This window comes from Jaculus jaculus, chromosome 7 (genome assembly GCF_020740685.1).
Source record: "Jaculus jaculus isolate mJacJac1 chromosome 7, mJacJac1.mat.Y.cur, whole genome shotgun sequence".
In the NCBI taxonomy this organism is placed as follows: Eukaryota; Metazoa; Chordata; class Mammalia; order Rodentia; family Dipodidae; genus Jaculus; species Jaculus jaculus.
The window spans coordinates 130,742,476-130,766,883 of record NC_059108.1 but is presented as its reverse complement, the minus strand read 5'-3'; the positions used below and the strand labels follow the sequence as shown (position 1 = coordinate 130,766,883).

The 24,408-nt window shown below is 41.4% G+C and overlaps 2 protein-coding genes across 8 annotated transcripts in view; one reads left to right on the top strand and one right to left on the bottom strand.

Annotated features, from left to right (window-relative positions):
• Positions 1-9,223, top strand: part of Zc3h14 (zinc finger CCCH-type containing 14) — a 53,470-nt gene extending 44,247 nt beyond the window's left edge. For 4 of the 6 annotated variants that reach the window (XM_045154558.1, XM_045154555.1, XM_045154560.1 and 1 more), the window contains 5 exons: positions 1,032-1,152; positions 2,184-2,320; positions 2,667-2,758; positions 7,678-7,784; positions 8,620-9,223. In XM_045154558.1, the coding sequence (XP_045010493.1) occupies positions 1,032-1,152; positions 2,184-2,320; positions 2,667-2,758; positions 7,678-7,784; positions 8,620-8,626 (464 nt within the window). In that variant the 3' untranslated portion in view covers positions 8,627-9,223. The remainder of the gene's footprint in view (positions 1-1,031; positions 1,153-2,183; positions 2,321-2,666; positions 2,759-7,677; positions 7,785-8,619) is intronic. The other 2 variants (XM_045154559.1, XM_045154556.1) reach the window with 1 other exon arrangement.
• A 3,532-nt stretch (positions 9,224-12,755) lies between these two features.
• Positions 12,756-24,408, bottom strand: part of Eml5 (EMAP like 5) — a 136,155-nt gene continuing 124,502 nt past the window's right edge. For both annotated transcript variants that reach the window (XM_004649347.2, XM_045154447.1), the window contains 9 exons: positions 23,050-23,207; positions 20,807-20,921; positions 18,359-18,547; positions 18,073-18,245; positions 15,213-15,375; positions 14,643-14,746; positions 13,852-14,005; positions 13,313-13,413; positions 12,756-13,039 (listed from right to left, as the gene is read on the bottom strand). In XM_004649347.2, the coding sequence (XP_004649404.2) occupies positions 13,003-13,039; positions 13,313-13,413; positions 13,852-14,005; positions 14,643-14,746; positions 15,213-15,375; positions 18,073-18,245; positions 18,359-18,547; positions 20,807-20,921; positions 23,050-23,207 (1,194 nt within the window). In that variant the 3' untranslated portion in view covers positions 12,756-13,002. The remainder of the gene's footprint in view (positions 13,040-13,312; positions 13,414-13,851; positions 14,006-14,642; positions 14,747-15,212; positions 15,376-18,072; positions 18,246-18,358; positions 18,548-20,806; positions 20,922-23,049; positions 23,208-24,408) is intronic.

Here is a 24,408-nt window from a genome sequence, read left to right as displayed (position 1 = left end):
TGCCTTCTGTCTTCATCTGATTGTAAAGAGAACATTCTCTCTCTGTTTGGCTGAGGCAACTGAATTTATCCACATTAGATGGCACTGGCCTAAGGTGTCTAGATGAGCTGCTGAAGTGCAGAGCCAGGTTTGACCTGCCTGGTCTTTGGCATGAAAACGTGGGGAACGTGACTAAGTAATGGTTGCTTTCATAAACACAAACATGAATCCATAATACATCTCAGGTCAAAAGTAAGCACACGTGAAATTATGATTACTCATTGTTCTAAATCAGTTGCATTTAAAATTTAGATGTCATACAAAAAGGTAGACATCTATTTACTGACATGAGAAGATCTGGTAGGACAGCAAGTCCCGTTCTCACGTCATAGTAACTGACAGTATACTTGTACATGGCACTGCAGAGGAAGAGAGTTCTGTAGGTGGTGCACACACTCAACTAGTTCCTTATCTCCTGCCTTATCATCTTGTGCTCCTTGTCATCTTAAACTTAGCCCTGCCCTGTCCGTGCTTTAAGTGACTCATTTTAGGTGAAGTTGTTTTCCTTTTTTTTGACATCAGGATGAGGTCAGCAGCTCTTTATTGAATATACCCCAACAAATGGGAATGCTTTATTTGATCAAACTTGTAGTCTTGCTGAAATATGAGAATTAGTTCATATTTCCTTGTCAATGTGTACTTTGTTTCTGTTTAGTTTTATTGGCTCCCTACTTTTTGTTTTTTGTTTTTGTTTTCTTGAGGTAGGGTCTCACTGTAGCTCATAGTGACTTGGAATTCACTATGAAGTCTCAGGGTGGCCTTGAACTCAAGGTGATCCTCCTACCTCGGCCTCCAAAGTGTTGGGATTAAAGGTGTGTGCCATCCTGCCCAGCTAGCTCCCTACTTCTTTTGTATTTAATTTAGCTTTGAAATGCTGAAGTTTAGAATTTTTGGTGAAAACTTTGGGCATAGACTTGAGGTGTGAGGAATATCTATTGGAGTCTGAAATGATCATAACTTACGATATACCTTCAATTTCTTCCCCCTTGTAGCTGAGATGAGTGACCTGAATATGGCACAAAAGCCAGACAAGCTTTTGGAGCGCTGCAAGTACTGGCCTGCTTGTAAAAATGGGGATGAATGTGCATACCATCATCCTGTTTTACCTTGCAAGTGAGTAACATCAAGCAGATGTTTTTTCATTTCATCTCTACATGATACAGTTTTATTTTGTTGTTTCTTTTCTGTGAATGTTGTAGTTTAAGTAAAAGTGATGATACTGTGGCCTTCCTTATAGCTGCATATGTGTGCATATCTTGAGTAAAAGTTTTTTTTTTTTTTAAAGTGTTTTTTTTTTTTTCTTTTTTGGTTTTCAAGGTAGGGTTTCATTCTAGACTGACCTGGAATTCACTATGTAGTCTTAGGACAGACTCGAACTCACGGTGATCCTCCTACCTCTGCCTCCTGAGTGCTGGGATTAAAGGCATGTACCACCACACCTGGCTCTTTCTTTTTTTTAGTGCTTGGTGTATGTGATACTAAAATGTCTGGGTCCATTGATGATCCTGAGTAGGTCTGACTGTATACTTGGTTGTTGAGAGCTTGGAGATAAGTCTGAGTTGTAGGTGAAAATGTATTCTAGATGCACATCATCCTTTTCTTTCCCTGTGGCTGGCTGAGTGTAATCAGGGACTTGTGTGATTACTCTTTGGGGTTGTTTTGTTTTGTTGTTCCTATAGATGATTCATTTCCATGTTTCAACTATAAGAGTATTTTGCTGTGGGAACATTATGATTATAGATAAATGGGCTACTGCATTTCCATAATATAGTGCCTTTGCCTAAGATATATCTATTTTCTAAGATAGACATTCTATTAAAGTAACATGACTAGACGAACAAAATCTAGATTTGCTTTGAGTTGAAAATCTGGTTGGATTCTTGCATGCTTTGAAAAACAGTTGCTTTCTATTTTGATACTTAGCCCCATTTAAAAATTAAATCAGAGGAGAGTATTGATTTTCCACACCCCAACAATGCCAGGGATTGAACCCAGAGGTGTGTGCTTTACCACTGAGCTGTTTCTCTAGCTCATTACTTCTGTCCTTAAGACAAGTACTAGTGGAGTTTAATAAGTCTCTCTACTTACAAAACAAATGCATTGAGAATATTTAGTATGAATAAACATTTTTTTTTGTTTTGTAGAGCCTTCCCCAATTGTAAATTTGCTGAAAAATGTTTGTTTGTGCATCCAAATTGTAAATATGATGCGAAGTGTACTAAACCAGATTGTCCCTTCACTCACATGAGCAGAAGAATGCCAGTACTGACTCCAAAAGCAGGTCAGTGACCTTGTGCACTATTGTGTTGGGTAAAAATGTACAAAATGACATTTTCTGACTCAAAGTAGAATTAAGCAGCAACCAAAAAAGAATAGCTTTAGAAATAATTTTAATACTTAAAGAGCAAATATGCTCTTCCTATAGAACTTTTTTTTTTGGACTGTATTATTATAAGTAGATAATGGACACTGAGAATCCTATAGAACTCTTGATGTAGTTTCTGTTGAGTGATCTAAATATAAGATTTAAATTTCGAACTGGTTTTTAACACCTCACAAATGCCAATAGATTGCATTAAAAATCATGTTGCTAAACACATTTACTGGTTCTTTATTCTGATTACCAGCAGTCACTTCACCATCTCCGTCTTCTAGTGGTCAGCTCTGCCGCTACTTCCCAGCTTGTAAGAAGATGGAGTGTCCCTTCTATCATCCAAAAGTAAGAACTTGTACTTTCCGAAATTGATTTTAGTGATAATTTCTGAGATCACTAGGTGTTACAGTCAGCCTTGACTTGCTGGCACAAAGGACCCAACCAAAAGCACCTTGTGGGAACAGAGGGTTTATTTGTCTTACAAACTTGAGGGGAAGCTCCATGATGGCAGGGAATAATGTAGCATGAGCAGAAGCCAGATACCATCTTCTGGCCAGCAGCAGGAGTGTGCACCAAACACTAGCATGGGGAGAGCTGGCTGTAACCCTTATATGCCTGCCCCCAATACCACACCAACTCCAGGAGGCTCCAGTTCTCAAACTGCCACTATCTGGGTACACCTGACCCAAACCACCACACTAAGAAATTGAGTGCCCTTGCTTTTAAAGTTTTACTTATTTTATCAGAGTTACCCTGCTGGTCTTTACCACCTGTGAGTTATTCTTCACTTGTTGCTGAGCTCTGTCTGGCCCATTTGGCCAAGTAGTTTGAACTTCCAAGGTATTGTATGTTCTCAGAATAGAGACATGCAAGGTCAGCTTTGCTTTAAACACTTTCCATTTTCTGTCCCTGAACATGTCAGTGTCTTTATGGGTTTTAAAATTATTATATTGAGAGCTTTATCGTATGAACGTAGTGCTAATTGGTCATCTTCCTATCAGGTTGTACTCTTAGATTCCTTCTCCCCCACCCCGGTCCACTGAGGGGCCCTCCTCAATAGTGTTCTAAGTATTCACGGTAAGGTCATGGTCATGAGTGCACCAGTCAGTCTCGGTGGTGGGGAAGGCACCTTCCCCCCAGTCTCTTGTGTTCTGCCCATCCCTCTTCCTCAATAGTGGCTGAGTCTTGTAGGGCATGTTATAAGTCCTCCTTTAGTGTTGACCTCTCAGCAGCCTCTGATTTTCTGCTTTGACGAGTTTGTATTTCTCACTGTCTATTGCTATTTCCAAAGGAGGTTCTTGGGTTAGCAGTGAAAGCAGCAAGCATATTTAATCCACCACTTCATATTTCCTGGGTACTGGCAGATATGACAATGATGACTCATCTCAGGCTAGGCAGTCAGCTTTTTGTCATGGTAATGGGTCTTGGGTCTCCTCAGTATTTGTTGTCATCTTTAAAAAGCAGCTACTTGAGCTGAAGAGATGGCTTAGTGGTTAAAGGCACTTGCTTGATGGCCTGGGTTCAATTCCTCAGCACCTACATAAGGGTAAACGCCAGGTACACAAAGTGGCACATGCATCTGGAGTTCATTCACAGTGGCAGAATGCCCTGAAGTGCCCATTGTCACTTTCTCTGCGTCTCACTCTCACACACATAAATACTTACTTTATTTATTTATTGGAGAAAGAGGAAGAAGCAGGTAGAGAGAATGGGCACATGAGGTCCTCCAGCCACTGCATATGAACTCCAGATGCATGCACCGTCTTGTTCATCTGGCTTAAGTGGATACTGGGGAACCAAACCTGGGTCCTTAGGTTTTACAGGCAAGTGCCTTAACCACTAAGCTATTTCTCCAACCCTCTGACATATATATTAAAATTTTTTTTATTAACAACTTCCATGATTATAAAAATATACCCCATGGTGATACCCTCCCTACCCCCACCTACCCCTTTGAAACTCCACTCTCCATCATAACCCCTCCTCATCTCAATAAGTCTCTTTTATTTTTGATGTCTTGATCTTTTCCTCCTCTTATGATGGTCTTATGCAGGTAGTATCAGGCACTGTGAGGCCATGAATAGCCAGGCCATTTTTGTGTCTGGAGGGAGCATATTGTATGGAGTCCTGCCCTTACTTTGGCTCTTAGATTCTTTCTGCCACCTCTTTCGCATTAGACCCTGAGCCTTGGAAGGTGTGATACAGATATTGCAGTACTGAGCACTGCTGTCATTTCTTTCCATCACCGTGATACCTTCTGAGTCATCCCAAGGTCACTGTCATCTGAAAACAGAAGATTCTCAACCAAAAGTGACAGTAGTGTTAATATAAGGGTGTGAACATTAACAGAAGTGCTTACTGGGCATTTTGATAAGCATAGTATATACATTTGGCCAGACAACAGTAGACATTACACCCCTAGGGCTCATGACTACCTGTTTTAAGTTTTCAGTATCAGGGATGTATTCCCTCCCATGGAGCGGGCCTCCAGTCCAATTAGAGGACAGTTGGTTTCCCCCATAACAAACCTGCCACTATTGCACCTGTTGGCTCATTTGGCCTGGCTGGCCAATTATAAGGCTTGGCTTGCAGTGTCCACTGATGAGTATCTTCACTGGTGATTTCTCTTTCTCCCATTGAACTGCATGCAGAATGGCTTCTTCACCAGCTTTCTGTCAGCTGGTCTACATGGAGGAAGTTATCAGCTCAGTTCCACCGAGATTTCTCAGTGGCCTTGCAGCCCAAGTATATGGAGTCTTTAGCAATAGGGTCTTACCATCTATTCCTGGTGGGAAACCAAGGGCCTCAGCAATGGTCTATAATGTTTTGGGGGCATCAGGGATCTCCCTGGCCAACAACTCACTGGAAGATACCTCATCCCTGGCACAGAAAATTTTCTAGCAACAATCTATGGCTCCTTAGTGTTCCATTGCCCAAAAAAGTAGGATTACATATGTTTTATTTATATCCTCTTAGATTTTTTTTTTGTTTGTTTGTTTTTTGGTTTTCAAGGTAGGGTTTCAGTTTAGTCCAGGCTGACCTGGAATTAACTGTGTAGTCTCAGGATGGCCTTGAACTCACAGTGATCCTCCTTCCTCTGCCTCCCGAGTGCTTGGATTTAAAGGCATACGCCACCACACCTGGCTTCCTTTTAGATTTTGATTAACTGTCCCTCCATCTTTCCTTTACTCAATCTTTTCTCCAGACCTCATTTTGGGCCTTTTCACCCCCATTATTCTATTCTTCTAATTACATATATATAATAATACTATTCTATTAAGTACCCCCCTCCCTTCTTTTCTCTTCCTAATCTATCTCTTTTCTAGCTTACTGGCCTCTGCTACTGAGTTTCTTCCTTCTCACACAGAAGCCCAGTCATCTGTAGCTAGGATCCACATATGAGAGAAACATGCGACGCTTGGCTTTGTGGGCCTGGCTTACCTCACTTAGTATAATACTTTGTAGATCCATCCTTTTTCCTGCAAATTTCATAACTTCATTTTTCTTTACTGCTGAGTAGAACTCCATTGTATAAATGTGCCATATTTTCATTATCTATTCATCAGTTGAGGGATATCTAGGCAGGTTCCATTTCCCAGCTATTGTGAATTGAGCAGCAGTAAACATGGTAGAGCACGTACTTCTAAGGAAATGAGTCCTTAGGATATATGCCTAGGAGTGCTATAGCTGGTTTTTTTTTTTTGTTGTTTTTTAAGTCAGATAGAAGTAGTGTTCAAGGACAGCCTGGGCTAGAGTGAGGCCTACTTCATTTTTTTTTTTTTTTTTTTGGAAGTGGGGGTTTCAAGGTAGGGTCTCCTCATTCTAGCTAAGGCTGACCCAGAATATGCAGTCCCAGGGTGGCCTCAAACTGACAGCTATCCTGCCACCTCACCCCCCCCCCCCTTGCTGGGATTGAAGGCATGTGCCACCATGCCCAGTTGAGACCCTACTTGAAAACAAGCAAACAAAAAATTTAAAGACAGAGTCTAACCAAGAGTGAGAGCAACATGGATCAAGGCACATAAACATGGGCATTTTAGAAGACGTTTGCCAAAGAACAGCGGTAGCTTCCCTCTAGGGTTTATGACCTTTCAAGCAAGCCATAGATTTAAGACTTGGTTCTCAGTTCCAGGTATAAATTCCATCCCAGTGAGTGGGCCCCATATCCAGTTGGTGAGCCATTGATTACTCCCATGGCCAGTGTACCAGTATTGGGCAAGTGTGGGCATCTTGACTGGCTGGTTGATTTTGTAGCTTGCAGGATCCACTGCTTACTCATGCTGTTGGTGACCATTATCCTCCAGCAGAGAGCTAACTTCCATCTCAGTTCCATCATGCTCTCTAGACATCCTTTGACTGCAATCTGTGCTGTCTTCAGTAATAGGGTCTTACCTTTTAGATCTGGTGGGTAAGTAACGAATGGCCTATATTGTTTTGGGGGCCTCATAGGAGTATCAATTCTGGAACTGGGACTTGCCAGCAACAGCCTATGATTTTTTTTTGAAATATTGTTTTTAAATACTTTATTTAATTATTTGAGAGAGAGAGAGGAAGTGGCAGATAGAGTGGGTGTTCCAGGGTGTTCAAACTACTGCATGTGAGCTCCACATGCACACGCCACCTTGTGCCTTTGGGTTATATGGGTACTGGTGAATCAAACTTAGGTCCTTAGGTTTCGCAGTCAAGTGCCTTCTTAACTGTTAAGCCATCTCTCCAGCCCTGATTTTTTTGGGAGGGGGTATTTCAAGGTAGGATCTCACTTAAGCCCAGACTGACCTAGAATTCACTCTGTTGTCTCAGAGTGGCCTCGAACTCATGGCAATCCTCCTACCTCTGCCTCCCGAGTGCTGGGATTAAAGGTGTGTGCCACCATACCCGGCCTTTTTTTTTTTTTTTTAACTTGATGCCAGAACCAAAATAAAGAGAATGCAGTAGCACTGCCTGATACTATCCATACTGTATTGATGGTTTGATTTGTGTGTTTGGAGACACATCATACTTGGCTGCTCAGAGTGAGTGAATGATAACTCTCTAATCTTAGCTTCACCAGCTGTTCCTGGGCAGGGGAAGGGTCTCTGAGGACTGAGAGATGGTAAGTGTTGTAGTGGATAGGAAGGTTCATTTTTCAAGGTGTTCATAGTATTAAAATGGACATCACCAGGCCTTTTACTCTATTAAATCAGGATGGTTGGTTATTCTTACCTCAAATTACTATTTGCTTGTATCGGTTGTACAGATATTGAAGACCTTCTGTTTCTGTTCAGCACTGTAGGTTTAATACTCAGTGTACAAGACCAGACTGCACGTTTTACCATCCCACCATTACTGTACCACCAAGACATGCCTTGAAATGGATTAGACCTCAAACCAGGTAAAGATGTAAAGAGCTTTTCTGAAATTATTTAAAACTGTTTTCTGCTATGTAGATTCTTAAATGTGTAACAAACAAATCTGAGGGAAATCAGGAATTGTATTTTTTTTTTTTTTTTTTTTTTTGGTTTTTCGAGGTAGGGTCTCACTCTGGTCCAGGCTGACCTGGAATTAACTCTGTAGTCTCAGGGTGGCCTTGAACTCATGGTAATCCTACCTCTGCCTCCCGAGTGCTGGGATTAAAGGTGTGCGCCACCACGCCCAGCTAGGAATTGTATTTTTTAAATTTCATAAATTTAGGCCCTTTAGCCAAATGACTTCCTACATGAAACAAATATATCCAGTGATTGTCTTGCTTTGTTTTATGGTGCTAGGGATTGAACTTGAGGCCTAAAGCATTGTAGGTAGGCGCTGCCCCTACCCTTGTGCTTCTGATCATATATTGTACATACATACAGGGGTGTGGAGACTGTGCATGGATTACATACGCATTCTGCTTATGAATCTGTTCAGTGTATTCTATTGTGGCCTCTAAATTGGATTATGTATTTTATTACAAAGCTGTCATTTATATGTAATTTGTTCTCTTTTATTTCTTTGAGAGAGAATGGGCGTGGCAGTGTAGCCTGTAGCCACTGTAAATGAACTCCAGATGCATGTATCGCCTGGTGTATCTGGCTTACATGGGTCCTGGGGAATTGAACCTGGGTCTTTTGGCTTTGCAGGCAAGCATCTTAACCACTAAGCCATCTCTCCAGCCCTTATATGTAATTTTCTGAATATGTCTGAGAGATCATTCAGTTAATTTTTTTAAAATTTGATTTTTGTTTATTCAGTGAATGACACCCAGTCCTACCTGGCAGAAGATCACGCTGTTTGAAAGCTTCCATCTCCTGATGAAAGATGTTCTACAGAACTTGTCAAATCTTTGAAATTTGAATATATTGCTTTCATAATTATTTTATTGCCTAACTGAAGTGTCTAATTTTTCATGTTTGTAAGTTTATTAAGTGGTTTCAACATTGTTTTGTTTTTGTTTTGACTATGAAAGACAGTTTAAAGAAAAAACAAGTCCTATTAAAGCATTTGAGGTGTGTTTGTATACTATTGTTAAACATCATGGTTGGTGATGGTATTGAAGCTTTGGCCACAACACTCTAGTAATGCCAGTGTTCTTCTGAAAGTTCAAATACTGCTTCATTTTCCCAAAATCCATACAGTGATTGTGATCCATCATGGAAATGAGAGTGGCCGAAAGTGCAGAGGTGGCTTCAGCTCGTCACTCATTTGAAAAGCATGGTAATACAGGCCTTCTGGCTAGACTGCTACTTTGACAAAATGGTCCCATTAGTCCCTTGTCTTCTGTGAATGTAGTGACCTGTCATGTAAGATACAACTGTTGGAATGACAAATACAAAAAGTATGAGCAAGTCCTTAAAATGCTTTCATTTACTATTAATATATGCTTTTTAAATAATTTTTCTGGGGGACTACATTATCACAAAATCATACAAAATTTTTACAAGTACATATATATATATATATATATACATATACATGATATATCAGAAAACATTTTAAGCTCACAAGATTATAAATGTCATATATATTCCCATATTCTGAAAAATATTCTCATAAGTAACACCACAGAAAATATACTTAGTTACTACTGAAGATGATTTTTGAAATGTAAAAGTTAGGCTTGGTAATATATTTTAGGTGACAGAAGCACATAGTTACACAGCTCAGATGGGTCAACTGCAGAGTGCAGGTGAACACTTGGCCTACTGTATAATTACAGAGTTTTGTGTGTGTGGTTTTAAAAATTGTTAAGGCAAGAAGTGTCAGATGTTTTAGAGTTAAGTAATGTCAAAGACTTGGATATTTTGAAAAATCAAAGCTTATATGGGGTTTAGCAAAATGAATTTTGCCATAGGGATAGTAAAAAGTCAAACATTTTCAGAACCAAATATAAATGTAAAACAAAAGTTCACTGACTGAGTCATACATGCCCAAAGGATAGATAGTTAACTCCATCTATAAAACTGTTTGAGAGATTGTAATCCAACCTTCTACTGTTGTGATCATGGCCCTTGCACTGGGAGATGAAAGCATTGACAACTTATTAGACCCCGAGGTAAGTCCCACTTTGCCATGTAAAATCAAAGACTTGAAACCTCAAGAGAGCAAAGTGCAACTCTTCCTTGAAGTTTGCATTTCTTCAGTCTAGCTTTGCATCTCTGTGAAGAAATTTGCTTCAAATTATTTAAGTTTCTTTTCTTTTTTTTTCCCTTGGTTTTTCAAGGTAAAACTCTAGCTCTAGCTCAGGCTGACCTGAAATTCACTCAGTAGTCTCAGGCTGGCCTGGAACTCACAGTGATCCTCCTACCTCTGCCTCCCCAGTGCTGGGATTAAAGGCACACACCACCACGCCTGGCTTACAAATCATTTAAATTTCTGTTGTCACTTTATTATTTGCAAGGAGATAGAGAATGAATGGTACACCAGGGCCTCCTGCCACTACAAACTCCAGATGCATGCTTCACTCTGAGCATCTGTGTACTGGGGATTTGAACCTGGGCCTTCAGGCTTTTAAGAAAGTGCCATAACCACTATGTAATCTCTCCAGCCCAACTGTCACTTTTTAAATGAATGGTTCATAGTTTGTTCTCATGATTACATTGTCAAGACTGTAAGGGGGAAAGCTTTGGTATAGCTTGATTTCTTTTCTTCCACTTTTTTTTAAGTGTCCAGGTGGTTTTGATATTCAATAGACAGCAGTCACAAACACATTTCAAAAATTTAAATTTTTTTTAAAACATGCTCTCGTGTACTCCAGGCTCGCCTTCATTTCCCTGTATAGCTGAGGATAACCTTGAACTTTTTTGATTATCCTGCTTTTACCTCCCATGTTAGTATTATAGTTATGTGCCACCATACCAAGTTTTAGATGATGCTGAGCAAGCATCATCTAAGGCAAACACTCTACCAACTGAACTTAAATTGACCCTAAAACACTTGTTAGATTACTTCTAAAATGCACCACCATGTAAAAAGTCACAAAGGGGGAATGGGTGCGACTGGCAACAGTGCAGTGACTGCCACATCCTTTGGCATGCATTGATACATGAAACAAATGGGACCAGAATGGCCAGCACTCGAAGTCAGGGAGACACTGCACACAAAACCAGCTCTCTGGGTTATAGAAGTGAATGACGGCATATGCGATGGTTCACGACCTTTCTTAGTTGTTGGCGAGTGTAACAAGGTGGCGTAACACGACTGCTTAGGATGAAGCTGACCACAGAAGTAGTTAAGGCTGACCTTCGAGGCTGGCCACTTTGACGTACAAAACACAGTGGGAATGGTTTCAGGCTTCATGGTTTACTTGCTTAACAGTTTTACCTGTATTGTAGTCAAACCAATTGTTGCAAAAACCTGACAAATTTGACCCAGGAGAAAAATTTTAAATCACAGCAGGCTAAAATTTTGAAGTATTTCTCTTTTTGTGGGATAGAAAGTTAAGATTAAATTACTGCACTTGTAAAACAGAAGTTTAGTATGTTCTAAATGTTGGGCTAATCTTGAAAGGACACTGATGGGATGGGGCAGATGGCAGTCTTAGGTCTCACTTCTCAGTCTCCACCTGTCTTCAGCACTTCAGCTTCAGTCATAGTTGAGGTGTGTGACAGGATATGTGCCATTGTGTTTTGTATTCACAAAGTGAGAGCCACAGAAAATAGAATGGACCTTCCTGTGTCTCTTTAAGCCAGAATGAGATTCCAGAAGCCTGTGGGCTAGCTACAAAGATAATTCATGCAGTAAAATAAAAATTAATAGGACCAGTAGAGGATCTTTAACTTACCCATATATATATATAAAATCTCTTTGAACAATAGTCTCTGAGATTTTTCATCTTCAGGAAACTACAGATGGGTCAAACAGCAAGTTCCTGAATCTTTGGCAGCATTTAAAGTGAACGCAATTTTAACTCAGTTTTTTTTGAGGTTTTTTTTGAGGTAGGGTCTCACTGTCTAGCCTAGGCTGAGCTGGAATTCACTATGTAGTCTCAGGGTGGCCTCAAACTCACACTGATCACCTACCTCTGCCCCCAAGTGCTGGGATTAAAGGTGTGTGCCACCATGCCCACCTTTCTAATTTAGTTTTTCAAATGAACCCTGATTCATTCCTTTTTGTAAATTAGCCTATGGGTGCATATATCTAACTAAACATTTTTTCTTAATAGAAAACTAAAAGCTGAGTGGGAGAGACGGCTTAGCAATTAAGGCGCTTGCCAGTGAAGCCTAAGGACTCAGGTTCAATTCCCCATTACCCATGTGAAGTCTGATGCTGAAGGTGCACATGTGTCTGGAATTCAGGTGCAGTGGCTAGAGGCCCTGGCGCCCCCCCCCCCCAAATAAAGCCAAATACTTTCTTTCCAGTTATTAAACTAATATGTGAATCTAATGCTTGCTTATATAATAAACAGATGTCTGCTTAAGCATTAGACCCCATCTTTAAGCAGGTGGAACCTTAAGAAAACTTTACACCACAGGAAATGAATGTTCATTGTGCTACTTGCCTATCAATGAGGCCATAATTGTGTTAACATTTTATCAAGATGGCTTCTAAAAACAAAAGATGAAGAGTTCAAAAGTAGAAATGTAGTAATACAGGACTAACTTTGGATATGTTCCTGAATTCAAACTGTTAGAACAAGCCATTATATAAAGGACTTTATTAATGCATAAAAACATGTTCAAAGAAAGTTTGTGTCCATTTCCTTAGGGACAATGCTTGCTTTTTGGAAACTATCTTTAAGGTAATTTTTTTTTCTTTTTGGTTTTTCAAGGTAGGGTCTTATTCTAGTCCAGGGTGGCCTGGAATTCACTATGTAGTCTCAGGGTGGCCTCAAACTTGCAGTGATCCTACCTCTGACTTCCCTTTGCTGGGATTAAAGATGTGCGCCACCACACGCAACTGTTTTTTTTTTTTTTTTTTCCTTTTCCTATTGGAAATGCAAGTATAAAGCATTTTCTTGAACAACAAACCTTGAAAATAAAATACAAGAGTGAAAGAGAAACAAGAAGATGAAAATTCTCTCCCATTACAGTCTTCAGTTAGCACCACTTAATCGTGCAGGGTTTGGCTTGGATTTTTCCTCCTGTAGCTGGTCTCTGGAGGCTCACTCTGTCTGGTGATGTCGGCATCCATGTCTTTCAGTGAGGCACATGTACACACTTCCACACAAACAAACTGCAGTTAGGGGAAAAAATGCAGGAGGTTCCATCACATGTTTGGCTTTTCAGAAGAGCACAATGTTTTTCAACTTAGCTTTCAAATTAAGTGTGAAGCCTGGCACATTAACTCCTTCCAGTCTGGATAAGCATGTGGCTCTGAAGCACCAGTGGCTATGCTAGCTTCTGTTAAGTGCTGGCTGGGCTCATGCACCACTGCTCACAGCAAGTGCACAGTCACCTCTTAACTCGTCACCAGAAGGCCTGTTCTTGAGTCAAGCAAAAAACTGACCTGCAGTCATCCCCGCCAGCACTGATGACATGCCGATCACCACTGGAAAATCGAATGTTTGTCACATGAGGTGAATGACCCAAAAACCGTTTGTGCTTTGCCTAAAAAAAAGAAGATAAGGCTCAAGACATCTGATATGAATCACAATCACAAGCACTATGGACAGTAGGTAGGAAGACTACAGATCATGTTCAAATGCTTTTCAGAACTGACAGGCCTGCAAGTAATAAGGTATTGTAGGCAGGCAGGTGTTTGCAAGTCTGAAGTTTTTCCTGTGGAAAAGCATTTGAGAGTAACAACTGAGTGTATGTCTGGTAACAAAGCTCCAGACAGTGTCCACAGACGACGTTACTCTAATGAGGCTTTGTGGGTTTTAATAGCCTATATATTGAGAGATTTAGGAAGTTTAAAATTGTAGAAATAAAAATTTAAAGTACACTTCTCGAATCAAGTTGTAACATTTAGGTATGTGAGAACAAGATGATCAGACATCGTAAGTGGCTAAATAAAATGATATAAAATAGTAGACTCAAACTTACAAATTTTTCTGGGCATGGGAAATCATATAATTTCACCATGCCGAAGTCATCTCCTGTTACAAGGCTGATTCCTGAATGAGATACACAGGCACAGTTGACGTCGGCTTTCTCAGCATGTCTGGACCAGATACCCATCACCTCATCTCCTAGAATACTGGAAGGAAGGCAAGCCACCATAGGAAGCACAGGCAGGTTAACTACAGTAAAAGGAAGTTATCAACCTCAAGTTGGGTTATTTCAAATAGCAAGTAAATGGTGGGGCAGGTTAACTCCTTATCTAAGATGAAATTTTGTAATTTGTGGTGTTTTTAGAAGCTTTAAAATTCAGCTTATGAAAATATTCTCAAATGAGAAGTTAGGCTTTAGGAATCCAATGGCATTTTATACTTGCTAAAAAAATTCCTCGTCATGTTTAACTTACACAACTAGCAAATTGAACAAAGCATTTCTCATTATATTTACTAGCAGCATCCAATATGTTTTTATTGTTTGTATCATGGCACCTTCAAACTTGTAACTTCTGTTTTTTTGAGGTAGGGTCTCACCCTCACTCAGGCTGACCTGAAGTTCACTATGGAGTCTCAGGGTGGCCTTGAACTGACAGCAATCCTTCTCCCTCTGCCTCCCCAGTGCTGGGATTAAAGGTGTACACCACCATGCCTGGCTAGATACTCTCATCAAACCTAGGGCTTTGTGCTTACCAGGGAAGCACTCTACTTTGAAACTATGCCCCCAACCCAGATTTGTCAGTGTTTCTCAAGTGGTTTCTCAGAGTACCATGAAGTGTTTACCTAGTCCAGGTAGCCCAGGTGATCCTGTCAATGGCAGCATGGTCCACAAGGTGTTTCCCTGAAGGCACTTCATAGACATGCCGTTGATAGCAGCCACTAGAAACCTTTCATCAGAATGGAACACTTCCATTAGGTGAAGGCACAGTTCACTGAGAAGATGGCTGCTCTTGCCTCAAAGGTTGGTTTACTGAGATGACAGGTATGATTTGCTTCCCTAAATTGGGAACCTCTTTCTATCCATAAGCAGATTTTGTAACATGTATACATACATAGTAAAAAAAAATTAGAAAATAAGCAATGCAGCTGGGCATGGTGATGCACACCTTTAATCTCAGCACTCATGAAGCAGAGGTAGGAGGATCGCCTGTGAACTGAAGGTCAGCCTGAGACTTCATAGTGAATTGCAGGTCAGCCTGGGCTAGAGCAAGACCCTACCTCAAAACAAACTTTTAAAAGAGAACTAGTACAGAAATAATTGATAAAAGAGTTGAGCAGCTACAGAACTTGAGGTTTTAAATGTATGCACAAGCACAAGCTAGCCTTGTAAACGGGGCAGTATAGGCGCCGTACCTGGAGATACTGGCTATCTGCAGAGAAGTCCATCTGAATGACGAAGCTTGGAATGTCTTTGCAGTAGCTGATTCTGTTAAGGGTGGGGCCCAATGTGAGGTCATAAAAATCCACTGAATTGTCACTAGAACCCACTGCCAAATACCGGGAATCTGGACTAAATCTGAACATACAAAATGTAAAAACGTATTAGAACACATGGCACAGTTGACAATAAGATCAGTAACTCTAGGCTGGACATAGTGGCACACACCTTTAATTCTAACACTCAAGAGGCAGAGGTGAGTTCAAGGCTAGCCTGGGATTACAGAGTAAGTTCCAGGTCAGTCTGGGCTATAGATAGTGAGACCCTACCTGGGGGGCCGGGGATGGGGGAGAACAAAAAAGATAAGTGACTCTAGCTCTTGAAAGTCAGTTTATGTTTGGTATGGCCTCAAATCTACCTAGAAGACACAAGTACATAGTCTGTGTTGTCTATTAATATGAAATAGGTAAGGTTTTTACATATTTTTAAATGTTAATAGAATCTTCCAAATCCTTTTAAAATCGCAGTTGAGGGGGTGGAGAGATGGCTCGGTGGTAAGGCGTTTGCCTGCAGAACCTAATGACCTGAGTTCAATTCCCCAGCACCCACATAAAGCCAGATGCCCAAAGTGGCGCATGTGTCTGGAGTTCATTTGCAGTGGCTAGAGGCCCTATTGTACCCATTATTACTCATTCTTTCTTTCTCCTTGCAAATGTTTTTTTAAAGCCTCAGTTTTTAAAAATTAAGACTCTAGAACATATCAGCATAATTTATAAGATAGGGTTTTTTGTTTGTTTGTTTTGAAGTAGGGTCTCACTCTGGCCAAGGTTGACCTAGAATTTGCCATTATGTAGTCTCAGGGTGGCCTCAAACTCACAGCGATCCTCCTACCTCTGCCTTCCAAGTGCTGGGATTAAAGGCCCCCATGCCCGGCCCACCATGTCTCATTTATGTGGTGTTTAGAATTGAACCCAGGGCCTGGTGTATGCTAGACAAGCCATCTTCCAATTGATCCATGTCCCTAGCCCAAGATTGAGTAAACATTATTTACTGGTCACAAAGAAGTGTCCAGGATATGGTAACTACTTTTGTTTTTATTTTTTAATGTTTATTTTTTAAGATATTATCTTTAAAAAAAAATTTTTTTTTGTTTTTGTTTTTTGAGGTAGGGTCTTACTCTGGCTCAGGCTGATCTGGAATTAACTCTGTCATCTCAGGGTGGCCTTGAACTCATGGTGATCCTCCTTCCTCTGCCTCCTGAGTGCTGGGATTAAAGACATGCGCCACCACGCCCGGCACTTTTTTTTTTTTTTTTTTAATTTGAGAGGGGGAGAGAGAGAAAGAGAAAGAGGCAGATAGAGAATGGGCATGCTGGAGCCTCTGGCCACTGCAAACAAACTCCAGATGCATGTGCCACCCTGTGCATCTGGCTTATGTGGGTCCTGGAGAACTGAACCTGGGTCCTTCAGCTTTGTAGGCAAACATCTTAACTGCTAAGCCATCTTTCTAGCCCTGTTTATTTTTGAGAGGGTGGAGGGGAGAATGGGTGTGCCAGGGCCTCATGCCACTGTAAACAAACTCCAGATGCATGTGCCACTTTGTGCATCTGGCTTTACATGGGTACTGGGGAATTGAACCTGGACCATCAGGCTTTGCATACAAGTGACTTTAACTTGAGCCATATATTCCGCCCCAATATGCTTTTTAAAAAAAATTATTTGCAAGCAGAAAGAAAGAAGAGACAGAGAAAGAGAGAGAGAAAATGGGCACGCCACAGCGAACTCCAGATGCATGTGCCCCTTGTGCATCGGGCTTACATGGGTCCTGAGGAATTGAACCTGGGTCCTCTGGTTTTGCAGGCAAGCACCTTAACCACCAAACCATTTCTCTAGCCCTGTGTGTACTTTTCTGAGGTAGGGTCTCATTCTACCCGAGGCTGGCCTGGAACTCCAGTTCTTGACTCGTGTTGGACTCACAGCGATCCCCCACCTCTGTCTCCTCAGTGCTGAGATTAAAGGCGTGTGCCACTATGCCCAGCCCAAGTTTAAATACCGAAAAATAAAGGTCCAAGAAAGGTTTTTCAGATGCTTGGAAAGAGATGTTTAATGACTTGGCCAAATGAACCAGAAATACAAACCCAAGAAAGACATAGCAAATTTGGTAAGGAAAGGCCTGAGGAGGAAGGCCAGGAAGGAAATCTCTGTGAGGTCCATCTGAGATTAAGCAAAGGCATTTTGACACTACAACAGGCTTTGCAGGCAAGCACCTTAACTGCTAAGCCATCTCTCCAGCCCTATTTTTGTTTAAGAGAAAAAATAGGTGCACCAGGCCCTTTAGCCACTGCAAACAAACTCCAGACTCATGTGCCACCTTGTGTATCTGGTTTTTGTGTGCTGGGGAATTGAACCTGGGTACTTAAGCTTTGCAGGTAAGCAACCAACCACTAAGCCATCTCTCCAGTCCAACTTTTGGTTTTTGAACAGCCAGTGGCTTTGTTGTACTTTAACAGTGGGCTATAGATATTTCTTGGCACAATGAATTTACACATCCAGTGTGCCGCTTTTCTTCAAACACACCTAGTACTTGGTACAAGGTACTATGTTAGGTGCCCAGTAGGACTGACAATTAAGCAAGGAAAGCGGATATCCACACAGCTGTAGACACAAAGGACACGTGGGAGAGAGCCCTTTCCCATAAGGTACCAGGCCAAAGGTTTAATCCCCATGCCTCACAAAAATTACATAATAAACTTTCAAAGTGTAGGCAAGTTTCTTTCATGCAGGCTGGGTCACTATTTGTCATCCACTAGAATAGTTATTCCATTTGTTGACTGACCTGATATCATGGATTGCACACCTTCTGTCTCTCTTCTTTCCCCATATTTTTAGAGAGCTCACAAGTAAAATAATAAATTCTCCATTTTTCATTCCAATAGCCACCATATCCCCTTCAGGATTGTAACATACAGTCTGAGCAGCATGTCCCAAATTCACTTTGTTTAACATCTTCTACAGGAGAAGCAAAATAGTTATAGAAAGCTACAGTAAGTATTAGAATTGAAACCCCCCTAAACCTTAATATAATTCGAAATTGGCAGTAGAGTATTTCCACTTGTACCTACTTTATCAGCAATATCCCAAAGTCTCACTGTCCCGTCCTCTGCAGCAGAAAGGAAAAAATCCCTGGAAGGATGTGTTGCTAGCCCCCAGATTGGTCCATCCACGTGACCAGTAACTAGAATACTACATGCTGCATTTTTCTCTCCAACTTCAATTATTTCTGCATTCCTTGTCCCAACCAGTATCTTGCCCTGAAACACAAAAGAGACCAATACATTTAATGTAGAGCAGCAGTTACTTGCTTTGAACTAATCTAGGTACAAAGCAATCATTCACTCATGTAAGCTTTTCTATTCCTAGAAGCACATATCTACAACAGTACTTGACTGGGCTGCATGACACAGTCCATGCTAAGACACAATTTTCCCCCAATAATCAGAGTGTGAGCTCTGACTATGGTAATCTTAAGACCTCAAAAAAGGGAAATAAATACATTGGGATATAATGAGAAAAAAACTAAAATTCATTTTGGTTAAAAAGTAAATGCCTGGCTAGAGAGATGGTTTAGTAGCTAAGGGACTTGCCTGCAAAGCCAAAGGACCCAGGTTCGATTCCCTAGTACCCACATAAAGCCAAATGCATAAGGGGGTGCAAGTGTCTAGAGTTTTTTATTGTTTGGCAAGAGGTCCTGGTGTGCCCATTCTCTCTCTCACTGCCTCTTCTCTCTCTCTTTTAAAGTAAATTCCGCTGGGCACAGTGGCACATACCTGTAATCCCAGCACTTGGGAGGCAGAGGTAGGAGGATCACTGTGAGTTCAAGGCCAGCCTGGGACTACAGAGTGAGTTCCAGATAAGACTGGGCTACAGTGAGACCTTGGAGAAAAAGAAAAAACAAAAAACAAATGCCAGTTGTAAATGCCTGTAATCCTGGCAATGTAAGAAAAGATAAGCCTAACTAGTATTTTTATTGTGCAACTGGGAAGTGCATGATGTAGTTTATAAATACATTTATTACAGAAGCATACATGCTGTTGCAGTCCGGTTCGCATTGCTGGTAGAAATCACCCAACAAGGAGCAGCTTCTGGGAAAAAGAGATTTATTTTGGCTTACAGGCTCGAGGGGAAGCTCCATGATGGCAGGGAAAAACGATGGCATGAGCAGAGGGTGGACATCACACCCTGGCCAACATAAGGTGGAACACAGCAACAGGAGGGTATGCCAAACACTGGCATGGGGAAACTGGCTATAAAGCCCTTAAGCCCGCCCCCAACAATACACTCCCTCCAGGAGGCATTAATTCCCAAATATCCATCTGCTGGGGAGCTAGCATTCACAACACCTAGGTTTATGGGGGACACCTGAATCAAACCACCACACATGTTGACAGTTTTATAGGAGTGTTGTAGGTTTTCTGAAATGTGAGGTAGGGTAGGAAGGCAAGAGGAACGTGGCAATGGGAGAAAAGAAGCCCATCACCCAATGATGTGGCTTATACTCTGGCTGGCTGTAAAGGATCTTAACAAGCCTGAAAAAAAGACCAAAGCCCTGTGAAGACTTCCCAGACAGATACGGTCTCTCCTGAGAGATCGAAGCAAGAGTGAGCAAGATGTGCTGGTACCCGTCTGTAATTCTAGTGCCCAAGCTGAAGCAGGAGGATCACAAATCTGAGGCCAGTCTGGGCTACACAGGGCTCTCACTCAAATGAATCAAATCAAACCAAACAAATAAAACATAAAAAAGAAAAATACCGCCCAAACAAAATAATTAATGAACCATGCTTAAGACCAAAACTTAAGTGTTCTTTGAGTTTATCAGCACTTCTCATCTGTAATCCTGAACATACATATCATAAACTGCTTTTCATTTTTATTCACAAAAAATGTGTGAACCACCTCATTTAAACTTAGTTTTTAAACCTTAATTTAAAACTTTATTTAATCTTTGAGCCTGGCTATGTCACTTCAGAAATCCCAAACCCTATATACAGCTATTGCTAAGACACTTAGTATGTGAAACTAGCTTGTTCTCAACCTCCGCAAGGTTTCTGAATATGACAGTCTCTCACTATGTAGTCCAAGCTGGCCTGGAACTCCCAATATTCCTACCTCAACTTTCTGAGTTCTTTCTTAATAAACTCAACTTTGTTTCATACTGGCTCAACCTGAAACCCTCTTCTGAACAGTATAGCCTCAGGCTATAGACAGCCAGCTGCATCATGAGACTCTCTTGCTGCTGGTAGAAAACAGAACCACTCTCATAAAACAGCTGCCAAGGATTTTCATTTCTGTCTTACCATAAGTTCAATGAGGAGAACCAAGAAAACATAAGAGGTTTAATTAAATACAATGGTTAGACAGTTCATCTTCTTGTATTAAGCAGAGTGACCCTGGCAAGCAAGAATCATTTTGTATTATTAAGGCTGCTCATTAGGCTGCAAGGGGCAAGCAGATCTCAGCACAGGCTGCTTTCTTGTTCCTGCTGCATCACTTTGGCTCAAGGAACAGCTTACTTTGCCTCTGCACACAGAGCGAACACAGTCGGTGACTTGTCCTGTCTCAAGCCTGAAGGCCCGACAACGCCTTAGCTCCTGGTCCCACAGCTTCACAGCTCCTCCTTCTTTTGACCTAGGCAAAGAAAATCAAGTAAGAGTTTATTGATGATTACTACAAACAATTTCACTGTAGACAAATAGTAAGTTATGAGCAGAATACTTATAAAGGCCCTGATAGTTAGAATTTACATCCCATATTCTGAACTTTCTGTGGCATTTTAGAATACATGTGTATGTGTGTATACACACATGCATTTAGAATATGTATGTATACATACATACATAATTATAATTATTTTTGGTTTATTGAAGTAGGGTCTCACTCTAGCCCAGGCTGACCAGGCATACACTCTGTAGTCCCAGGCTGGCCTCAAATTCACAGCAATCCTCCTACCCCTGCTTCCCAAGTGCTGGGATTAAAGGCATGCACCACCACGCCCAGTATAAATATATATATACATATATAGTACTTCAATCAAAATAAAAATTAGGCGCCACAAATTTTCTTTTGTGAGATTTGTTTTTCTAGCATGAACACGATTTTTTTTTTTTTTTGAGGTAGGGTGTTATTCTAGCCCAGGCTGGCCTGGAATTTACTATGTAGTTTCAGGCTGGCCTTAAACTCATAGTGATCATCCTATCTCTACCTCACGAGTGATGAGATTAAAGGCATGTACCACCACAACTGGCATGAAAACAATTTGATTTAGCTTCCACTATAGTATAAATTTCTCATAATACTTAAGAGCTATAGGTGCTATACTACAGAACTTATGCTATAGAATTTATTTTTAAAGACCAGAAGAGATGCATGTTCCTTTCCTCCCATTCTTAAAATATCCCGCTGAAACAGTTTAGCAAGCTGCTAGTAAGCAGAGATGTGCAAAAGGGGATCACGTGGGAAATACAAGTATTTGGAGTAACGTTTAAAAAATACAATCCAGGGCTGGAGAGATGGCTTAGCGGTTAAGCGCTTGCCTGTGAAGCCTAAGGACCCCAGTTCGAGGCTCGGTTCCCCAGGTCCCACGTTAGCCAGATGCACAAGGGGGCGCACGTGTCTGGAGTTCGTTTGCAGAGGCTGGAAGCCCTGGCGCGCCCATTCTCTCTCTCTCCCTCTATCTGTCTTTCTCTCTGTGTCTGTTGCTCTCAAATAAATAAATTAATTAATTAAAAAAAATACAATCCATTTAGGAATTTTTCTCTGGAAAAAATGAAGAGATGCATTTGTTGTCCATAGAAGACTTTACTCTTCTGCCCCTGTACTCATAACACACTCTTTCTTTATGTGAAAGAAAAGCTTTGGTGCTTGTGCTTAAAGGTGGGGTTTCCATCCTGTAGTAAATGAAATATGCTTCCTTACATGTCACTTTCAAACTTGCACATGACTAGAAAGTCAGTCAAATATCCAGTTACTGTTGGTAGATTTGGAAGTCACAGGTATTTTGAGGTCTTCTATGGAGCAATTTAACAAGCTTGTCTGAGGCCGACAGCAAGGCAACACTTGTCTCCCACACCCTCACACCCTCTTTTCTTTTTTGCATGAATTTTAAAATTTATTATTTAATTTTTTTAGTTAAGGGCATATTTTGTATGGATACATCATATGTTGGTCCCATCTTTTTCCTCCTCCCTACCCCAGTTCTCAGGGGGCCCTCCTCAGTGGGGTTGCTGGGATTCCCCATGGGATTGTGGGAGCAGCAGCCAGTTACTGGGGGAAGGCAATGCCTCTGGACGTGACATGACATCCCAACATGTGGCTCTTACAACCTTTCCGTCCCTCTTCCGCCAAATTCCCTGAGCCTCTCACCGCCCTTTCATGTGACGGTGTCCATGCTTGATAAGCCTTACATTGTTCCATGGTCAAGATCCCTTCTGCAGCACCCGTCACTTATGCAACACAAGGCAAGCCTACAGGCAGTAGGAGACCTAGTTCTTAACTTGTAGGATAAAGTGCCTATCCAACTCTCAAATAGAGTATTAGCCCTGCTTCAGTTGAGCCTTAGCTGCAGTGCCAGAAACAGAAAGTGACTGGAAACAAGACACGAGAGAAGCCAGAAACAGCACACAGGAAGCAGTGAGGCAGAAGCCAGATGGTCCAAACTGTATAGATGACAAATAGCCAGATTACCTAACTGTAGCCTGGGGCAGATTGCAACTGTATGACTACTCAGAGAGAGGATATGAAAAGAAAGAGAACTCACGGCCTTTCTTTGCCACCAGTCACAATAAGTCCATCTCGCAGGGTGGTGTACATGGCAAACACAGGCCCATTGTGAGCTCTGGCCACCACTCTACACAGCATGTGATCTTTCCACACACAGACGTCACCACTGATGGTACCTGTAAACGTCAAGTTATTCTGAAAAGGAGTGGGGAAGGAGAGACAACTCATCAAAAGTTCACAGAGAGTTCAAACTGATGTCATCATCTATGTGAGTAGAAGGCTTTCCCCACTTTGACAAGGCCCTGTAAAGATGGGGGAGACTCAGGAGGCAGGAGCCTGCGTTCCAGGCTGAGCTTCATCAAGGCGCTCTCCTTCCCACTGGGGGAGCAGTTTCCTGAAACAGCATGGTTCTACCTGACCCTGAGTCTCTGGACTGCTTTCCTCCAGCTGCCCATCAATAGCCCAAAGGCCTGAGAGTGAAAAGGGAGGCGGCACTCTAGGGAGTGAAAATGACTTTCTCCGTTGGGTGAAGAGTCCTGTCATAGACAATCGAGCTTTACCCACAGCAAACCACAGGGGTTATGCAGCTGCACTGAGCGAGGCAGACCAGCATGAGTTCATGCCTCTCTGCGTGAGAGCGTGAGTCCTACAGGCGCACAGGCCAGGAGTTCACTTCCCTTGCTCTTGCAGGTCCTTAGCATAGATTAAAAATGCCTCAACTAAGAAACACCACATGGTTCCTTGTAAGTACCTACAGTTCGATGTTTTGATGTATCAGTTAACAATTTTAAAAACACTTAAACTGAACATAAACCGTTCTTGTTATATAAAAAAAATCCTGATTTCACGATTGCTTCATATATTAAGAAGCTATGTTGAGGCTGGAGACACAGCTCAATGGTTAAGGCACTTGCCTACAAAGCTTAAGGACACTGGATCAATCCCCCAGGACCCACATAAGCCAAATGCACAAGGTGGCACATGCATCTGGAGTTTTTTTTACAGTGGCTAGAGGCCCTGGCATGCCCATTTTTTCTCCCTCCCCCCTTTTCCCCTTTCTCTCTGTTTCTTGTAAGTAAAAATAAATTTTAAAAAAAAATTTAAAGCTATTTTGGGGGCTGGGAAAATGGCTCAGTGGTTAAATGCACTTGCTTACAAAGCCTATTGGCCTGAATTCAATTCTCAAACCACCCACATAATGTCAAATGCACAAATATCTGCCATTCATTTACAGAGGCAAGAGACCACAGCATGCCTAATGTATGTATGTGTACACACACACACACACACAAATTAAAAAAAAAATAAGACATTTTTCTTTCATAGTAATTGATATGTTTATTTTTTGTTTTGTTTTGTTTTTCCAAGGTAGGGTCTCACTCTAGTCCAGAGTGAC